The sequence below is a fragment of the Hemitrygon akajei genome, chromosome 3, assembly GCF_048418815.1.
Source record: "Hemitrygon akajei chromosome 3, sHemAka1.3, whole genome shotgun sequence".
Lineage (NCBI taxonomy): Eukaryota > Metazoa > Chordata > Chondrichthyes > Myliobatiformes > Dasyatidae > Hemitrygon > Hemitrygon akajei.
In genome coordinates this window covers 180,001,098-180,016,698 of record NC_133126.1, presented here as the reverse complement: position 1 = coordinate 180,016,698, position 15,601 = coordinate 180,001,098, and the positions used below count along the sequence as shown (strand labels likewise).

The 15,601-nt window shown below is 40.1% G+C and overlaps 1 protein-coding gene across 1 annotated transcript in view; it reads left to right on the top strand.

Annotated features, from left to right (window-relative positions):
* Nucleotides 1–15,601, top strand: part of atr (ATR serine/threonine kinase) — a 135,557-nt gene that overhangs the window by 110,172 nt on the left and 9,784 nt on the right. Inside the window, 11 exon segments of the mRNA XM_073039026.1 lie at nt 1,705–1,905; nt 9,326–9,391; nt 9,393–9,444; nt 9,447–9,469; nt 10,147–10,206; nt 10,208–10,298; nt 12,766–12,791; nt 12,793–12,816; nt 12,818–12,862; nt 12,864–12,925; nt 14,388–14,463. Coding sequence (XP_072895127.1) covers nt 1,705–1,905; nt 9,326–9,391; nt 9,393–9,444; nt 9,447–9,469; nt 10,147–10,206; nt 10,208–10,298; nt 12,766–12,791; nt 12,793–12,816; nt 12,818–12,862; nt 12,864–12,925; nt 14,388–14,463 — 726 coding nt within the window.

Below are 15,601 nucleotides of genomic sequence, written 5' to 3'. Positions count from 1 at the left end.
TTGTGAATTGGTTCTCCTTGTTCTATCCTCATCCCCTCCACACCCAGTTCCAAAATATTTGCACAACTTTTAAGTTAACTAGCATGGCCACTTTTCTTTCCAGGAAGTATCTGTTTCTGAACGTAGGTTTCTCTTTTGAGTCTCAATGTGCATGAGGGAGTATGTCAAATGGGATTTGAAACCGGCTTTGTCAGAAGTAGCTGTACTTTTTGTATATCATTTTAATGAAAAGTAAGCAAACGCCATTTGGCCCTTTGAGCTAGATTCACCGTTATGTCTGATCCTCTTTGTAAACACCATATTCCTGCTTTCCCTCATGTATTTATCCACGATACCACATCAATCATTCATTTGCCACTCACTGCACTTGCCTAAGTTATCTTGTGTCCTCCTCAGAATTCACAAATTCTCAATCCACCATGTTTCATCTCATCGTCATCCTGAGAAATATTACATTTGGTTTCCTTATCCATATTATTGACGTATGTTGCAGATACTTACATAGTGAGCTGGGGCTCAAGCTCTGATTCCTCTGGTGCCCCATAAATGCACCCTGTAAAAGATACTTTAGTGTCCACCTATATGCTGGGAGTAGAAGTACAGCCAGCTGATCAGACTTTCCAAAGTGTGGGATTGAGATGGCATGGTAAGCATTCTTGATGGTGGTATAACAGTGGTCAAGTGTGTTGGCTCCTCTGGTTCCACAGGTGATATGTTAGTGGTTGTTCAGAGACTTCTTCAAGCTAAGCTGATTGAAATCCCCCACAATGATAAGGAAGGCATCTGGGTGTGCTATTTCGTGACTATTGATCATGGAACTCAGCTCTTTCAGTGCCTGCCTGATGTTGGCCTGAGGTAGAATGAACACCGCTACCAGGATGATGCCGAGAAACTCCCTCGGCAGATGCTAATTCAAAATTCCACACCTCAGGAAGGAGGCATCCACCATTAAGGACCCCTATCACCCTTCTCATTGCCACCGTCAAGGAGGAGGCACAGGAAATGAAGACACACACTCAAACTTTCAAGAACAACTTCTTACCCTCTGCCATCAGATTTCTTAATGGTCCATGAGATAGATAGATAAGTAAATATTGTAATTTATATGTTTTCTTTATTATGTATTGCAATGTACAGCTCCCGCAAAACAACATATTTCATGACATATCCCAGTGATATTAAGATTATGTATATAGAATAGATTAAAAATGGTGGAAAAACAGAAATGATATATATTAAAAAATGTGAGACAGTGTTCATGAGTTCAGTGTTTATTTAGGATCATATGCTAGAGGGGAAGAAGCTGTTCATGTATCACTGAGTGTGTACCTTATCTTGAGGTGTAGAAAAAGTAGTCCTGTGGGCATTTTTGTCCACATTATTTCAGTTTAAACCCTTCAATTCGCAGCAAAAATCAAATTTAAGGTATAAATTTGAGTGATTGTGTTTTATCCTTTGAAGTTTGTGTGTTTTTTTAAGATGTTTTGCATATTTTGTAGTTTGTGCTGTTTTTTTTGCACATTGGGGTTTGAAGTTTTTCTTTTAACAGTTATGGTTTTTCTTTGTTTTATGCCGATCTATAGGAAGATAAATCTCAGGGGTTGTATACTGTATACTTAGATAATAAATGTACTTTGAACTTTGAATTGTGAACTCAAATTAACAATGGCTTTATGTCTGACATTTCAACATTTCTTCCTGTAGGTAGATGGAAACAACACAACTTTAAGTATGAGCGTTCATTTCAAATTGCTGAAACGATTGGTGGAAGAGCCAGCTTTCAGTGAAATCCTCATCCCTCTGCAATCTGTGATGACTCCCACTCTGCCATCAACTCCAGGCACCCACACAACTCATGACCCTTTCCCTGGTCATTGGGCCTACATTGCTGGCTTTGCAGACATGGTAAATTGTCAATTATTTTTAATATGTTCCTGTTTCATCGTTAGTTCTCAAATTAGCTGTGTGTAAATGTTCAAGATGTTACCACCTTCTGCCTGAATGAGAAAGTACTCAACAACTGGTGTGCTGCGTAGCCTTATGTCGTTATTGGACTAAGTCAGGAACTTGTGTATAATTGAAACAGCAGTATAAAAATAAATTTTGCGCTTCCAGATATTTCACTGTTTGAAATATTTTACTTGGGAACAACAGGTAAAATGGGGAAAACTCATATATAATAAAGTCATCATTTGTATTAAAACTTGTAATTATATTGCTGAGTTGGTTATGACACTAGTCTTGAAGTTGAGTTCTGACAGCATTTTCAATATACTGTACCTTGTGAAGTTTGTCCCTTCTGCCTCAACTTGTGATTTGCAAGTTTTTTGATGGTTTTTTTACCAGCTTTTTTAAAAAAAATCATACTTAAAGTAACCCCTTTACTAGCTGGATGTTGGCTTCAAAATTTGCTTCTTAAACTTGATGTTCATTTCGCATTGCGATGTATTTATCAGCTTTTTTTGGAAATGTATTTTACATTACTGGCGTCTGACTTTTTTTGTATTTCTTTGCCATTGGAAACTACCTCAATGTTAATGTGATTTGATTGTCATATTCTTTCACTTAATAATCTGGGTGATGTGGATGCAAACCTCTATTGTATTGGCTATAACATGCATGATATAACTGGGATCACCTGTAGTGTGAATAGTCACCTAGCCCAGTTGTACTACAACCCAGAGTCCTGAGAGAGGTTGCTGAAGAGATAGTGGATGCATTGATCATGATCTTTCAAAAATCTCACTTGATTCTGGCATGGTCCTGGAAGACTGGAAGATTGCAAATGTCACTCCACTTTTAACAAAGGGAGGAATGCAAAAGAAAGGAAATTATACATCAGGTAGACTGACCTCAGTGGTTAGGAAAGTGTTGGAGTCCATTGTTAAGGATGAAATTTTGGGATACTTGGAGATGAATAATAAAATAAGTCAAAGACTGCATGGTTTCTGTAAAAGGAAATCTTGCCTGACAAATCTGTTAGATTTGGCAGGGGTAGACAAAGGAGAGACAATGGATGTCATTTACTTGGATTTTTAGAAGGTATTTGATGAGATGCCACACACGAGGTTGCTAAACAAGATAAAATCCCATGGCGTTACAGGAAAGATACTGGCATGGATAGAGGAATGGCTGACAGGCAGGAGGCAGTGAGTGAATAAAGGAGGCCCTTTCTGGTTGGCTTCCAGTGACTAGTGGTGTTCTTCAGGGTCAGTATTGGGACTGCTACTTTTTGCATTGTTTGTTCATGCTTTGGATAATGGAACTGATGGCTTTTTGGCAAAGTTTGTGGATGATATGGAGGTAGGTAGTGCAATTGCAGCAGGACGTAGACAAATTGGAAGAATGAGCAAAAAGGCGGCAGATGGAATACAGCATTGGAAAAGATGTGATAATGCATTTTGTTAAAAGGAACAATAGTGTGGACTATTATCTAAATGGGGAGAAAATTCAAACATCAGAGGTGCAGAGGGAGTTATCGTGCAAGACTCCCAGAAGGTTAATTTACAGGTTGAATCTGTGGTAAAGAAGGCAAATGCAATGTTGGGATTTATTTCAAGGGGAAAAGAATATAAAAGCCGTCATTCCAACGTGCTTCAAGGCCACCACCATTGTCCAGTGCCGAAGAGGTCTTCTGTGTCCTGCCTCAACGACTACCATCTGGTTGCTCTCACATCCATCATCAGGAAGTGTTTCAAGAGGCTCGTCATGAAGCACATCAAGACCCTGCTGCCCCCCCTCACTGGAATCCCTGTAGGTCGTGTATTGTCCCAACCGTTCAACAGATGACTCATTACTACCACCCTCCATCTGGCCCTCACCCACCTGGGCAAAAAAAGACACGTACGTTTGAATGCTGTTCATAGACTTCAGTTCAGTATTCAACACAATCATTCCTCAGCAGCTAATTGGAAAGCTGAACTTGCTGGGCCTGAACACCACCCTCTGCAACTGGATCCTAGACTTCCTGACTGGGAGACCTCAGTCAGTCCAGATCAGGAGCAGCATCTCCAACACCATCACACTGAGCACAGGGCCCCCCCAGGGCTGTGTGCTCAGTCCACTGCTGTTCACTCTGCTGACCCACGACTGTGCTGCAACACACAGCTCGAATCACATCATCAAGTTTGCCGATGACATGACCGTGGTGGGTCTCATCTGCAAGAACAAGGAGTCAGCTTACAGAGAGGAGGTACAGTGGCTAACAGACTGGTGCAGAGCCAACAACCTGTCTCTGAATATGAACAAAATGAAAGAGATGGTTGTTGACTTCAGGAGGGCACGGAGTGACCACTCTCCACTGAACATCGATGGCTCCTCCATAGAGATCATTAAGAGATTTCTTGGTGTTCACTTGGCAGAGAATCTCCACCTGGTCCCTCCAACACCAGCTCCGTAGCCAAGAAAGCCCAGCAGCATCTCTACTTTTTGCAAAGGCTGAGCAAAGTCCATCTCCAACTCCCATGTCCTCACCATGTTCTATAGAGGATATATCAAGAGCATCCTAAGCAGCTGCTCACTGCCTGGTTCAGGAATTGCACCGTCTCGGATCGTAAGGTCCTGCAGCGGATAGTGAGGTCAGCTGAAGGGATCATCGGGGTCCGTCTTCCTGCCATACAGACATTTACACCATTACGCTGCATCCTCAAAGCTAACAGCAGTGTGAAGGACCCCACGCACCCCTCATACAAACTCTTCTCCCTCCTTCCATCTAGCAAAAGGCACCAAAGCATTCGGGCTCTCACAACCAGGACTGTGTAACAGTTTCTTCCCCCAAGCCATTAGACCTCCTCAATTCCCAGAGTCTAGTCTGACACCACCTTTTCTCTCTCTCTCCTCTCTCTCTCTCTCTCTCTCTCTCTCTCTCTCTCTCTCTCTCTCTCTCCTCTCTCTCTCTCTCCTCTCTCTCTCTCTCTCTCTTCTCTCTCTCTCTCTCTCTCTCTCTCTCTCTCTCCTCTCTCTCTCACTCACACACACACACACACACACACACACACACACACACACACACACACACACACACACACACACACACACACACCCACACACCACTCACACCCTTTGCAATTTTTGCTCATTTCTTTCTCAATTCCTGCTAAAACATTGTTTACATTTACATCATTTATTATCATATTGTAATTTGCCCTTTACTGTGCCTATTGTCCTGTATATTAATTATTGTACTGTCTTGCACTGTTTTGTGCACTTTATGTAGTCCCGTGTTTGGTCTGAAGTCTAATGTAGTTTTATGTTGTTTCACATAGCCTAGTGTAGTTTTGTGTTGTTTCATGTAGCACCATGGTCCTGGGAGGAACGTTGTTTCGTTTTTACTGTGTACTGTACCAGCAGTTATGGTTGAAATGACAATAAAACCGGCTTGACTTGACTTGATAATGCTGAGGCTTTATAAGACACTAGTCAGGCCACACTTGGAATATTGTCAACAGTTTTGGGCCCCATATCTCAGAAAGGATGTGTTGTTATTGGAGAGAGTCCAGAAGAGATTCACGAGATGATTCTGGGAATTAAGATGTTAACATATGAGGAGTATTTGAGGTTTTGGGCTTGCACTCGCTGGAATTTAGAAGAATGTGGGGGATCTCATTCAAACCTACCAAATGTTGAAAGGATTGGATAAGGTGGAAGCGGAGAGGATGTTTCCTGTGGTGGGGGCATTCAGAACTAGAGCGCACAGCCTCAAATTGAGGGATGACCTTTTAGAACTGAGGTAAGGAAGAATATTTTTAGTCAGAGATTGGTGAATCTTTGGAATGCTCTGCCTCAGACTGCCAATAGTGGTTGAGACTGTGGGTATACTTAAGGGGGAAGTTAATAGTTTCCTGATTGGTCTTGGCATCAAAGGATATGGCAAGAAGGCAGGTGGATGGGGTGAGTGGGATCCAGGATCGGCCATGGTGGAATGGCAGAGCCAGACACGACAGGCTGATTTTGCCTAATTCTGCTCCTATGTTTTATGGTCTTATGGTCACTTGTATAGTGCTTTGAAATAATTGCAACTGATCAGACCAAAAATAGTGATATAGTAAGAATTTTTATTGTAAAATTGTAGAGACACTAGCTACAACTTCTGATCTTTGAGATTTTGTTCAAAGTGTCTTCTTCATCTTTCACCATTTGTAAAATTGAGCTAGTTTCCTTTCATAGAACATAGAACAGAGGAGCACAGTACAGCCGAGAGCAGTTCAACCCTTTGTTCCCACTAACATGCAATTTTACTTTCATCCATGTGTCTATCCTAGACTCTTTAATGGCCCTAATGTATCTGCCCTCTACCTCCCTCCCTGGCAGTGTGTTCCATGCACTTAGCACTCTCTTTGTAAAAAAAAAACTACCTCTGACACCCCTGCTATACTTTCCTTCATTCATTGTAAAATACGCCCTGTCATATTACCCATTGTCACCCTGGGACAAAGTCACTGACTGGGCACTATATTTCTTATCATCTTGTACACACACACACACACACACACACCTGTATCAAGTCATCCTCTTATCCTCTTCCCTCCAATGAGAAAAAGCCCCAACTTGTTCGAGGTTTTCTCATAAAGCACATTTCCTAATCCATGCGGCATCCTGCTAAATCTCCTTTGCACTGACTCTAATGCATTTCAGGAGCTGTTGTCACTTTGCCTAATTATTCCAGCTTCTAATCAATTTCCTTCCCGTCTACCTTTATCTCCTGACCCAATCAGCTTACATCAGGAATTAGAATAACACTAACTTCGTCAAAACTTGTAAGCAAATAAAACTTGTTGCAGTATACATAATTCAATTCAACAACAACTTCCATTTATTTTGTATCATTGACATGGAAAAACATTCCAAGATGACTAAAAGGTTTGACCACATAGAAACAGATACTAGGCCTATGAATTGAATTGAAGTGAATGATCTTTATTGTCATTATACGTCGGTACAATGAAACTCTGTTTGACTTCCTCCCAGGCATCAAACAAAGTGGTAGATAAAAAACAAGACAGTAATAGAAAAACAGTATTAAATAGATCTGACATCTGTAGTCATTAACTCCTTTGAACGCTTGGTGTTGAACCACCTGAAGACCCCTCACCAGCAGCCTGCTGGATCCCCTGCAGTTTGCCTACCGGGCAAATAGGTCAGTAGACGATGCAGTCAACCTGGGACTGCACTATATCCTGCAACATCTGGATCGTCCTGGGACCTATGCTCGGATGCTGTTTGTGGATTTCAGTTCGGCGTTTAACACCATCGTCCCTCATACCCTCTGCTCCAAATTGTCTCACCTTACTGTGCCACTGACCTCTGCGATTGGATTTACAGCTTCCTGACCAACAGAAGTCAGCAGGTAAGGATGGGACAGGTCACCTCGGATATTCGAATCACCAACACCGGCGCCCCCCAGGGGTGGTGTCCTCTCTCCACTGCTGTTCTCCCTCTACACCAATGACTGCACCTCCTCCAACCCCTATGTGAAGCTTTTGAAGTTTGCAGACGACGCTACGTTCATCGGACTCATTCCAGAACAGTGATGAGTCTGCATATCGACAGCAGGTGGACCAACTGGCGCTCTGGTGCAGTCGGAACAATCTGGGAGCTGAACACGCTCAAGACAAAGGAGATGATAGTGGATTTCAGGAGACATTCCCCCGCTATGGTCCTCCCCTCACAGTCCTCAGCAGCCCTGTGTCCACCGTGGAGAACCAGGTTCCTGGGAACCACCATCTCTCAGGATCTGAAGTGGTAGCAGAACATCAGCTCCATCCTGAAGAAGGCCCAGCAGCGGATGTATTTCCTGCGGCTCTTGAGGAAATACAGTCTGTCTCAGGAATTGCCTGCTGCAGTTCTACACTGCAGTCATTGAGTCTGGCCTGTGCACCTCCATCATTGTGTGGTTTGGAGCCGCCACCAAGCAGGATAGAACCAGACTACAGCGCACAGTGAGGACTGGCCGAGCGCATCATTGGAGCCTCCCTGCCCTCTATTGTGGACCTGTACTCTTCCAGGTTGAAGAAGAGGGCGGGGGAACATCATAAAGGACTCCTCCCATCCTGCGCATGGACTGTTTGATCTGCTTCCATCTGGTAGGCGCTTCAGATCCCTCCAGACTAAGACTAATAGGCACTGGAGAAGTTTTTTCCCTACTGCAGTCACTTTGCTGAACAGTTAACTGCCGGTTAACTGTTGGCTAACTATTACTTGGATTGCACTACCTGTATGTATAATCTATATTTTCATTTATATTTATCATTATTATTGTTATGAGCAGAGAGACAACATCTGCGGAAGTGAATTCCTTGTATGTGCACAGGTACTTGGCGATTAAAGTCTGATTCTGATTCTGATAAGTAGCAGAAAAATAAGTTGCAGCAGCACAAGAATGTCACAGTAATGGACAAAGTGCTGTTAGTGCAAGTATTTGAGTCCTTGTGTGTGCTCACAGTTTCAGTCATTGCTCTGTGGGAGTGGTGTGGTGTGATGGAGGCCACAGCTCTGGGGTAGAAGCTGTTCCTCATATTAAATAAATAATCTAGATATGTTAATCTATAAAGAATACATATTAAATAAATATTATATAAACGGTGATAAATGTTAATTGTGAGTTGAGAAGAGATGCATTTACAGAAAGTTTTGTAAGACATGGAACTTGGTAAACAAGGAATATTGAAACTAACGAAAAACAAAGTTATAGAAGTGTGATGGGCTCAATTTTTAAAAAATGCTATGCAGATTTTTTGGTGACCATGTTCTACTTACCATGTATTTATCACCCTGAAAAATCAACAAATCCCTATATTGTTTTAGAAATTTCAATCAGTTATCCCTTGGCCTCTTCTAGAGAAAAGAGCCTTTCTTTGTTCACCTTTTCTGAAAAAAATGTGCTCAACTCATTTCTATTATTATTCTTGAGAATCTATTTTTGCACCTTCAGGTACTACTATTTCCTTTTTTTAAAATGTGACCCTTTTTAAGGCTTTTCAAAAAATCTTGTCAGACCTTCCAGAAGCAGCTTGAAATGGAATGATTGAAAAGACACTCATTTTGATGATAACAGGAGCAGAAGGACACGACATATTTCTGTGCTACAGGAATTTTGTAAATTTAGGAAATGTGACTTGCAGCTTAGTCAAAGAGGTGGATGAATAGTGTGGTGTTAAATACAAAGCATTCGATGCCAAAAGATTTGGATCACGTTGTAACTTTGATGGACCAAAATGTTCCATAGACTGTACCAGTCATTGATATATAGGGTCTCTTTATTGTTTTATATGGTACTTAATACAGATCCTGACTCTTGCTGTTGGCTTTTTGCATCTTCTCATGTTAGGTGGAAATCTTAGCTTCTCTTCAAAAGCCCAAGAAAATCACTCTTAAAGGTTCTGATGGGAAGTCCCTATATTATGATGTGTAAACCCAAAGATGACCTCAGGAAGGATTGTCGTCTTATGGATTTAACTCACTAATTAATAAGGTATATTATTTTGAAATTATAAAATTAATTTTTGGAAATGTGCTCACAATGCACTGTAGGGAAATCTTGAGCTAAGGGTAACAGGGTAAATTATTCAATTCTATGGTGATTATCAAATCATAAATGTAGGGAACATGCAAAGTTCAGGAATGTTTTTATTGTGGATTATTTCAATGTTATTATGTTTTGATCAGAGTCTTGGTTGCAGAAGGATGATTGTTGGACAGGGAGAGGCATAAGGGATGACATCTTGGATAACTGTAAGAAGTTTTGGAAAGTTGATTGTGTAGGTTATGTGCAAATTTAAACTTCTGCCAAACCTAACATTTTGTTTACTCTTCTATTGCTTTTCAAACTGCTGTAATGAAGATATTAGATTTATCTATTGGGCCCTCAGGTGTATTATTTTTGTTGCAATATTCAATGACTTAAAAGTAATATTTCTGTATTGTTGCCACTGTTAACCTCTAGCTGAATATGACTGAATAGTAGGATTGAGCTCCCCAGCAGCATGTTGAGAAAGGAGCGTTTCAGAGGCACTAATACATGTTTGGAAAATCAGTCACTTTTTCCTTTGATTTTTAATTTGATTATGACTACGTTTGAATGGTAAGTAAATGAAAAATAATTACATTACAAGAGAAGTGTAATTAACTTAGATAATCTGACATTGACAGTGCTTACGTAAAGATGCAGAATCTCGCAGGCGAAGACTTCACATCAGAACTTATGCAGTCCATTCCTCTGAATGAGGAATGTGGTCTGGTTGAGTGGGTCAACAACACTGCTGGCTTAAGACATATACTGAATAAATTGTATAAAGAAAAAGGTAAGGATTTAACCTCTCACAGCCCTATCTTCTGAAGTTCAATATATATTAATGACTTTGATATGTTACTATCAATTCGAGTATGCTGTGGGGTTTAGAATGATCTCTTAAAGTTAAATTTGCTGCAACTGTGCAATTTTAATGACTGTAAATAGTACTTCAAGAGCGTTGGGGGGGACAGGAAAATAAACTTATATACAATTTTGTACAGCTTTAAAGATGACACATAAAATTAATTAAATTGTAAAATAGGTTACAGTGGATTCCAGCTGTCACGTACCTCGTGAGTGGGTTACCAAACAGCAGAAATGGAAAACACGTTGGAGTCTGGTATTACTGTAAACTACTAGTGTTTATTAGTGAACTAAGCAATACAGTACTATAAAATGCAAATATATGAAACAAGTTAGCAATGATGTATACAGAAGTGTGGAAGTAGGAACCAAAATCAGGCTCTTTCAGAGCTAGGGGTAAATGGATACAGTTTTACGATATGATGCAGAGATCAGTTCAGTTCAGTTCGAGTAGTTGTTTGAGTATCGTTGGCGAGAGAGTGAGAGAGATGATGATGAGATGATGCCGTTGCCATCGATCTTACCGTTGTCTTCCTGTTACGGTCACCGACTATGACCATACCACGTACGACCGTTCTTCAGTGGTGGAGCCTGTCACCCAGGCGAGGGTGGACACACAAACAGTTCCCACTGGTGGCACCTTTACACACTGAGCCACTGATCGATTTTCCCCGAATCGATCCTCCAAAACCCCCACCTTCACGTGGTGCACGAAGCTCGTTCAGTGTCCCGTGGTGAGTCTGTCTGTGTCTTAGCAGTCCTGCTTTTTATATCCGCATGCTGGACACTGGCTGTCCATCAACCGGCTCCTCCCTTCTATTCTGCAGGAATCTTAACAAGCAGGCAGAGTCCTTGGTGAAAAGGTAAATAATCAGATAGGAGCCATAACATTAAATCTTGTCTCTGTCACTCTCATCTGCAGCATAGTTCATGGGGGGGTCAATTCTGGACCCATCTCAAGCTCGGTTGTTCATCACACAGCTAATTGGGCTATTGGCTAATCGGGGCAGCTGTTTATTTGGGACAGCTCTTAAAGAACAAAAAGTAATCAAGAAAATAACCGGATTCCTTTATTTGGAACATTATGCTGCTTAATTTGGACAGGAGCCTGTTGCCTAACAGTTTTCTAACCAGCATCAGTCACGTGCACTTGTGTAGCTGTTAGACACTACACTGTGCTTGAACTTCTTCAAAATAGCAAAGTAGCTTTCACAGAGTAGCTACAAAGAAAAGTATTTCAGTGGCATAGAAGTTATTCACCTAAAACATGGATTGTGAGATGAGAATACTTTTGTGGAGTTCTGTTAATGATTCGATGGCATTACACCTGGAAAAAAATTATGAGCAGATTGAGTATTAATGCCCATTTGCTCATTGGATAAGTAGTTGGGGGGAACAGTTTGCACAGCTCTAGTGCAAGGTTGGAGAGCAGGATATGTTAGATTGTTCTTTTCAAGAGCTGGCACATTGACAATTATTTTCTGCCATTCTATAATCTGATTGGTGTGAAATTCTGAATTGATTTAATTCCCAATTTGGCTTTTTTAAAATACAGAATACCTTAAAATATCCTTCTAACAAAATTTAATGAAAAAGTGCATCATGTTCCTCATCATGCTCTATTATTTAACAGTTTCCCTTCCTTTTTTACCCTAACATCCCATTATATTAAAGTTTATGTTTGATTTGAATGGCTGCTCAGAGCAAGTTACTTCTGGTTTATTATCCTTTGCAGGTGAGAGATGAAATGATAAGATGTAGAGCTATATTGGAAAGAAACCAGTGACAACTTGCCTTGCGTATTAGCACAAATAAAATGAAAATGGCCATAGTAATCTTTTTCAGTAACATGTATCAATTCCAAATTGTATGCCCAAGTTAATTTCCTTCAGAAGTGGGTTGACTAATCCTAGTAATCATGTTACTTGGAACACCTCTCTGGAACTGAGAGATTTTGAGTTATATCTTATTTTTTGTTAACCCCACCCACTGCCACTGCCGCCCCAGTCCTGTGGTAATCCTTTAATGAACATTCCATTCCTGATAGCCTGGTCTTACGGTGTTCTGACAGTTGCAGTTGGATCTGTTAGCTAAAGGGAGAATGCAAGGCCTAAACTAGTCCCCAACCCTACTCTTGCAGTTCAAAGTCTGTTTTTACAACATATTCTACTGAGCTGATAAATGATAAACAATGTAAATTCAAAGTCACTCACCTGAACATGATTAATCTGTATAAATATTACATCATTAATTTTAAACAGTTACAGTGGCTGTACTTGACAATGTTCTCAAAGATTCCCAAACATGTTCATTATGCCTTTTAAGATATAACATCATCTAACTATTGGATTTCTTCTTATTTCTGACTTTTGAAGTTATGTTTTTTTTAACAGGTGTTTACATGCTTGGGAAGGAGCTACCGTCAGTGCATGCTACCAAAAACAAGCACCTTTGGAGGAGAAACTATCTGTATTTAAAGAGCAGCTTTTGCCCACGTCACCCTGCTGTTTTTCATGAATGGTTCCTGAGGACGTTCCCTGATCCAACTTCCTGGTGAGTTTGTGTTTCCAGTTTGGTGATACGATTGATCTGCTTTCCTGAATAAAGGAGTAAGAGATTCAGAAAATTTGTAGGCTAATTTTTTTCTCCACATCCCAATTCATGTTTAGGTGATCCCTTTTTGAGTTATATGACACATACTGGCAATGGTTGAATCAGAAAAGGGAAATTAATAATTTAACATGAGAGAAGATTACCAATTATTATAATTGGTACTTTACCTGTAAAGCTAAACTACAGCAGAAGCGAAGGTTAAGGTACTAAGTTTGAATTGATACTTGTGCTCTTTAAGAGAGTTTAATATAGTTTGCCAGAAAGATGGTAACTTGAAAGGAGGGAGATGAACAAAACTGGAAATATAAATTATAAATGTAATGAACAGAATAAACATGACCACAAGTCGTTGTAAACAGATATAATTTAGATGCAAAAACTGAAACATGACAGTAAGGTTACCGAAGTGAAAACTAACTATCCCAGAGAATTCAACATTCATGAAGGGTGTGTGAGAGGAAAAAGGAGATGGCGTAGCGCTGTTTATGATGGCATTTTTCCAGTAGTTCTAGGAAGAAATGTATAGTGTGGCATGGAATTAGAACCAGTTTTTAGTGGAATGAAGTAACATCAGGAACAGAAAAAAATTGGTGGGAGCTGTTTATTGGCCTCCTAATGGTAAGAGTGATGCAGTAAAAGAGATCGATCGCTCAATCAGTATGTTGCAGAACCACTTAAAGAACAACTTTTATTTTTAGCATTTTGTGATAAGATTAATTTTGTAAACAGCCTCAAAGCAAAGAGTGAGTTGAGTTTGATAGAATTTCACATATCAATGGTTGAGAGTGATATATTTCAATCTGAAGCCAGGGTTCACAATTTGAACAAAGGAAGCAAAGGCTAGTTTGACTGTAGTAGACTGGGAAAATGATATTAAAGGATGTGACTAGTATGTTTAGAATTTAAAGTATGATTTGCAGAAAATGTACAAACCTTTAAAAGGAACACATTATGCAGTTGTGCATTACAGGAGAAATCGAAGTAAATGATAAAATTAAGAAAAAGGGAACTGAAGAATGCAACAATCTTGAAATTGGATGACCGAGAAAGAGATCAAACAGAATATAAGGATGTGAAAAACACAAACACATGCTGTAACGGCTTTTGTGGAGATATTAACAAAAAGGGAAAGATTAGCAAGGACAAATGTGGGAGATGGCTGCAATTATAATGGGAGTAAGAACATGGCTGTGCAATAAAATAATTTCTTTGTCCTGTGGTCATGGAATAGTATAGGGAACTTCTCCCAGAAACACTGCAGAACCAAGAATCCTGAGCTGATGAAGAAGAGAAATTATTAATTTTAAAACTAATAACAGTTTGTAAATAAAGTAATAATAGTAATAATATGACAGTTGTTAATTAGCTTAAAACCTGATAAAACCCCATTAAAACATCCTAGTGTTTTGGAAAAGGTGGCATTAGGGCTAGTGAATGTTCTGGTTATCAACTTCCAAAGTTCTATGGATTCTGGAATGGTACTGGCAAATTGGAGAATAGCAATTGTGATGACACTACTTAAAAGAGGGAATAGGAAAATGCCTAACTACTGATCTGTGAGCCTTATGCTGATAGTGAGAAAATCATGACATCTATAATAAAGGATATCAAAACAACTAGAAAGTATATTTGAACAAATTCAAATGGAAATCATCTTTGACTAATCTGTGTTAGTTCCTTAGGAATTATTTAGTAGAGAAAATGAGGAGAAAGCAAGTAGATATGATTTAATTGTACTTTCAGAAAGCTTTTAATAAGGTCCCGCTAGGAAGTTGATAAAGGCATTAGAACAGTGGTCGGAGGTGTGACAGGCAAGTAATATACTAGAATGAGATTTGGTTACCAAGGAGAAAACAGCATTGTAGTACAGGTGTTTCCCCCCCCCCCCTTACAAAGGTAGAGTGTTCCTATGAAACCTTCCTTAAGCTCAAATGGCGTAAAGCAAAGAACCATTAATTTATATAGGAAAATTTTTCATAAAAGCAAAAATCCTCTTTGTAATGTGAAAACAGATTACGGGACTTGAGAAACTGAGTGACAGAGAAAGGTTGAATAGGTTAGGACTTTATTCCATGGAGCGTAGAAGAATGAGGGGAGACTTGATAGAGGTACATAAAATTCATGATAGGTATAGATAGAGTGAATGCAAGCAGGCTTTTTCCACTGAGGCTATAGGAGAAAAAAACCAGAGAACATGGGTTAAGAGTGAAGGGGAAAAAGTTTAAAGGGAACATTGTTGGGGGGGGGGGGGGCTTCTTCACACAGAGAGTGGTGGGAGTGTAGGAATGAGCTGCCAGATGAAGTTGTAAATGCAGGCTCACTTTTAACATTTAAGAAAACTTGGACAGGTATATGGATGACAGGTGTATAAGGGATATGGGCCAGGTGCAGGTCAGTGGAACTAGGCAGAAAATGGCAGCAAAGCCAAGGGCCAAAAGGCCTGTTTCTGTGCTGTAATGTTCAATGGTTCTAATGTAGGTCTTTTGTAAAAGCGATAGTGGCGTAAAGTGAACATTTGTAAAGCGGGGGACACCCTTAACTGTTTCAATCTCAAGTTGGCAGGCTCTGCCCAGTGCAGTGGTACCACTGGCATTGGTGCTCGAGACCCAACATACA